This window comes from Petaurus breviceps, unplaced genomic scaffold (assembly GCF_028583685.1).
Source record: "Petaurus breviceps papuanus isolate PSGF00001 unplaced genomic scaffold, PetGlider_PUasm1.0 173, whole genome shotgun sequence".
NCBI lineage: Eukaryota > Metazoa > Chordata > Mammalia > Diprotodontia > Petauridae > Petaurus > Petaurus breviceps.
Window position 1 is genome coordinate 15,194,229 of NW_027185759.1, and position 5,567 is coordinate 15,199,795.

The 5,567-nt window shown below is 38.3% G+C and overlaps 1 protein-coding gene across 3 annotated transcripts in view; it reads left to right on the forward strand.

Annotated features, from left to right (window-relative positions):
• Window positions 1-5,567, forward strand: part of MME (membrane metalloendopeptidase) — a 131,249-nt gene that overhangs the window by 82,449 nt on the left and 43,233 nt on the right. For all 3 annotated transcript variants that reach the window (XM_069083434.1, XM_069083433.1, XM_069083435.1), the window contains exon 16: window positions 3,095-3,198. In XM_069083434.1, coding sequence (XP_068939535.1) covers window positions 3,095-3,198 — 104 coding nt within the window. The remainder of the gene's footprint in view (window positions 1-3,094; window positions 3,199-5,567) is intronic.

Genomic DNA, 5,567 nt, shown 5'->3' on the forward strand with positions numbered 1-5,567 from the left:
CACACACACACACACACACACACACACACACACACACACACACACACTAACCATCCCCCACTGAGTGAAGATGAATGAAAATGGATTATCTCCACAGAGAATTTAAGAAATTTCAGAGGGAAATGGACAGATCCGTAGATTGCCTCTGCTTAAAATGTCCATTCTTCCACAACACTGAAGCCTAAAATGAGGAAGCAAAGAATCCAGAATGGGAATTTTGGTTAATTGTGAACAGAATTTCCAATCCTAGGGTGAAAACATCTAAAAGTGTAATCAAGCCAGTCTGTACACTCATACTTAATCAGCTAAAATAAGGCCCTGGTCAGTGATTTTATTTTTCTTTAATTTGGGGGGGGAGGGGTTGGAGAGGGAGAGAGAGAAAATAAATAAATGTTTAAATGCTTGTTTGTTGAAAAAGTAAATTAGTGAAATTTAAAAACAAACACAAAATCAAGGACTATGCTGCTTGGGTCCTGGTTGACTTTTCTAATGCAATTCGCTTCAACAATCATGTATTAAATGCCCATTATGGGACTGGAATTATGCTGGGAACTGAGGGGAAAAGATAAAGAATGAAACAATTCCTGCCTTCAAGGAGTTTAACAACTTATCATCTAGGAAAGTTTCCTCTACCTGTCTCCCTCTCCCCCACTTCTCTCTCTCTATTTCTCTCTCTCCCTCCTCCTTTCTTTCTCTCCTTCTCTTTCCTATTTCTCTTGCCTTTTCTTTCCTCCCTCCCTCTCTTTCCTGTTTCTCCCTCTCATTTTTTCCCTCTGCTCTTTTTTTCTTTTCTCTTCTTTCTCTTCTTCTTCTTTCTCTCTTTCGCTTCCCTTCCCTGCCCCTCTCCCTTTTTCTCCCTCCCTCAAACATTTATGTGTTTGATGGCTAAGTTAACAAGAGAGAGAAGAAAGGACAGGCAAAGGTGGAATGAGACCAGACCAGAACTCAGACCTTATATCTACTGTAGTCAACTTTGCACTTGCTGGGCCTGGCCACCCCAAAGTTCATCCTAGAGTCAGAGGAAGAACTTGAGGTCCTGAAGGCTTTTCCATCCCAGCTCACCATTCCACATCCTTGACTCAAAATTATTAAGGCCTGTAACAGTGAATTATTTCCTAAATTTACTCAGTTCTGCATCCTTATGGCATCTTTTAACTTTCTCCTTGCCAAAGCCTAGAGAATATTTTTAGGAGACACCATAGGGCACAGAGCCCTGGTTCTGCAGTTCAGAAGACATCTTTGTAGGTTCAAACATGGCTTCAGACACTTACTAGCTTGTGACCCTGGGCAAGTCACTTCCATCTGTTGGCCTTAGTTTCCTTATCTGGAAAATGAGCTGAAGAGGAAAATGGCAAACTACTCCAGTATCTCTGCCGAGAAAACCCCTAATGGGGTCACAAAGTGTTAGATATGACTAAGTGAGAAGAAGAGGATATTTTTACTGAAAGGATCTTTGGAAGGGTATATTGGAGCTGCTCTATGCAAGTAAATGAGAATATTGGATCTTTCATCTATTTCTGCTCGGACATGCAAGCAGAGTTTTGGAAACAATTAAAGGTTATTACTGCTTAGTTTCATTGCTGATAAACAGAGACAAATCCCCAAATCCCTTTTAGCTCAAGTATAATTAGGAACTGGATTTATAGCTCGGTCACAGTAGCAAAAAAAAAACAAAACCAAACAAAACAAACAAACCATTTCCCACCATGGAGGACAGATATTTCCTTGGAAATAAGTTGTTTCTGTTTTTTGGTGGACAGATGGTATGGAAGGTGGAGGTTGCGGGGTCTCAGTAGCTCTCAGATTGGGGTGGTAGGAAAACAGAACAAAGAAAATTCAAGAATCACTTGTTTAAGCCAAAACCCAAATATTAGAGAGAACTTCAAAGCATTAAAAGAATACAAAGCACAGTTTGACATAACTGTACATACTGAGGATAGTATCATTATTGTTGAGATAAATGAATTTCATAAGCAAAACTAGGATTTTAGACCAACTTTTCATATCCTATATAGCACGCTGAAATATGGTATATGAGAATGAATTTGAATGGTATATGGTGCCAAAATATGTTTAAAGCCTGCATTGAAGTGGGTATAATGATTTGCCTAAATGCAAAGAAATAGTTTAGATCATTCAAAAGTTATTAGGATTGGGGGCAAGATCAACTATGTCCTGTTGAGGTGGAATTGTCCCTTTGATCACTCACTACCTTGCTAATGAATAAGCATTGGCTTAGATGACCTCTGAGATCTCTCCTAGCACCAAGTCTGTGAACCTCTGCACCCAGGAATTCCTCAGGGTCACAGTAGCCATCTTGACCATCTCTCAGATATCTCCTAGAATATTTCATTGTTTGGTTCCCATGACTCTCAGTGCTTTAAGTGTGTTGATATTTCAGTTGGGTTGAATCACGCTTAAAGTGTTTAGCAGGATGGATGAGCCCATTTGGCAACAAACTAGTTTACCTCAAAATGAGAGTGTCATCACCCATAATGCACAATCTATGAATTACAATCATAACATTCAAAACATAAACAAAAACTATGGCATAGTATCATCTCTCTGAAATTTTGTGTACATTGAACTAATTTCATAGTTACGGGATTGATGAATCTCAATCAATTGCCCCATTACTCTCAATCATTATTTTCTCTGCCTTCCCATTTCACTCTCTACTCCCCTGGATGTATTGTCTTCCCTGTAAGACTGTAAGTTCTGATAAGGTAGAATTGTCCAGGTCTTGATTATATGTGTATCCCCAGTACTTAGAGTAGTGCCTGGCATGCAGTACATGCTTAATAAATGTTTTTTTTTCCTTTTATTCTGTCATCCATTCACCTATAATCAAACAATGATTCTTCTGTGACAAGTATATGTGACCTCTCTGTGATTTGGACAAAACCAAGTTCTCTTATCGTCATTTTAAATAGAAATTTAATAAGTTTATTGGCAATTCATAGAATTTGAGAAAACATTCCCACTTTCCTAGAAGAGATGCATGTATGACTAGATAATATATGAAGATAACCTAGGAGCAAGGTGTCGCTATTGTGTTTCTAACCAACAGCGATGTTTTCTGCAATTTATTTAGCTGAATTACAAAGAAGAAGAATACTTTGAGAATATCCTGAGAAACATGGTTTTTGGCCAAAATAAACAGCTAAAGAAACTCCGAGAAAAAGTGGACAAGGACGAGTACGTATATTCCCATTTTCTCTGGGCTTTGGTCTCAATGGCTCTTGCTACCTTTTGTGTTTGCCTTCGTTAAGTCCTCAGATCTGCCTTCTCAAGGAGATATCCTTTGTAACAAAGAACAACAAAAAAGGGAAAACAAAGAACTCGGCTGAAATACCCAAGTCTAACCATTGTTGGGTTAAGAATCCTCCCCTATGGGATGGCTAGATGGCGCAGTGAGTAAGAGCACTGGCCCCGGAGTCAGGAGGACCCGGAATCAGTTCTGACCTCAGATACTTAACACCCACACACAAAAAACTGGCCGTGTAACCTTGGGCAAGTTACTTACTTAACCCCAATTGCTTTAACAAAAAAAAAAAAGAAAACTCTCCCCTGTTCCAAGCCAAGAGGCCACCACCTCTTCAAAGAATGGCAAGAAGCCCTAAAAAGGTCCCTAATCTTCTCCAGAGCTGAGGCTGATCACTAGGAGCACTCAGCATTGTTTTGTTTTGGTTTTTGTTCTCTCCAATTATCTTATTGTAGTCATTGTGTGTATACATGTGTATGTGCACATACACATGTATACACATATGTATATAAGTGTGTGTCCAGCCTCATGAAGTTACTAGCTGGGTAATCCTGGGGAAATCACTTAAAACTCGATCTGCCTCAGTTTCCTCATCCATAAACTAAGAATCATAATATCACATCCCTCTCAGAGTTGTGAAGATCAAATGAGGTGATAATTTTAAAGTGCTTAACAAAATGCTTGGCATATAGTAAGCTCTATATAAATGTTAGCTGTCATTATTATTCTAGATTTCAATCACAAATAGCCAAACAAATTTAGAACTTTAACAGCAGCTTACTATTGTACCTTTTTCTTTTCCCCAGTCCCTCTTAGAATGACCAAGGTCATCTTTTGTCATGTTTACCCAAGGTGAGACCTCAGAGTTGTTTTTATTTGTTGTTTTTCACTCATTTCGGTCATGTCCAACTCTTTGTGACCTAATTTGAGGTTTTCTTGGCAAAGATACTAGAGTGGTTTACCATTTCCTTCTCCAGATCATTTTACAGATGAGGCAGGGAGGCAAACAGGGTTAAGTGACTTGCTCAAGGTCAAACAGCTAATAAGTCTGAGGCAGGATTTGAACTTAGGAAGATGAGACTTCCTGGTTCTAGTCCCAACACTCTATCCACTGTGCCACCTAGCTACCCACAGATTTGGAGCTAGGAGAGACCTAAGAAGTCATCTAATCCAATGCTAATTAGCAAGGTAGTGAGAGGTTTTGATTTTACCTTTTTCCTAATATTAAGATTTCAGAACAATTTCCATTAAGTCTTTGCTAGTTAACAATTCTTTTTCCTGAAAACTGTTCATACCGTTTGATTACTAAGATCGTTGGTAAATATCTCTTGTTCTTATATGATATGTATTAATTCACTGTATATTTTAGATATCAGACACTTAGCAGAAGTATTTGAAACGAAGATTTTTCCCTTCCCCATTTTCAGCTTCCCTTATGTTAGCTGCATTGATTTTGTTTACACAAACATTTTTTCAATTTCATTTTATTGGCTTTATCTTCTGCAATCTCCTCTACCTCTTGTTTACTTAAGAATTCTCCCCTAGTCAAAATTATGAAAGGTACTCTTCTAATTAATTACTCTTCTAATGGTATAAACTTGAATAATCAGGCAATGCATCATTTTGAGTTGTTTCATGTTGCAAAAGATGTTGAACTAACTCTAATTTCTGTCAAATAGATTTCCAGTAGTTGTTGTCAGATATGGAGTTCTTCCCCCAGGGATACTGACATTTCTAATCCATTCATATAATATTTTATTTCATTGTAATATTTTGTTCCCTTTCCATCTCCTGAAGTGAAACGTCTTTCTCATTGGCATGAAACTCAGTAAGATCACAACAACCCCAGTACTCTCACTGATCTTTAGGACTAGACAGCTATTTATGATCATACCATTGTTCTAAGAACCTGCCTCCATTTCAACATTCATAACTGAAGACCTCCAAGCTATGTCGTTTCTTCATTCTCTCCTTTCTTCCTTGCTTGATTCCCCCACCTTCTCTCAGATAGGTTGATCCAGTGCCTTTTTGGTCCAATCCATCGATCCCTTTCTACTATTCTCATTTCATTGGAACTTCATACATGATCTCTGACCTTGCTACAATCATTCAGTTGGGTCTCAAAAATACATTGCCTTCCTGAATTGCAAGCATAGATTAATAGAGTATTAAAAACTAAGTTCAGAGGAAATATTTCACCCATATTCACCTATTAGCTACCATACTGGATGAGGAGTTGTGAAGACCCAGGTTCAAACCCCACCTCATATGAACTCTTTGAACTAGGCAATTCACTTAATCT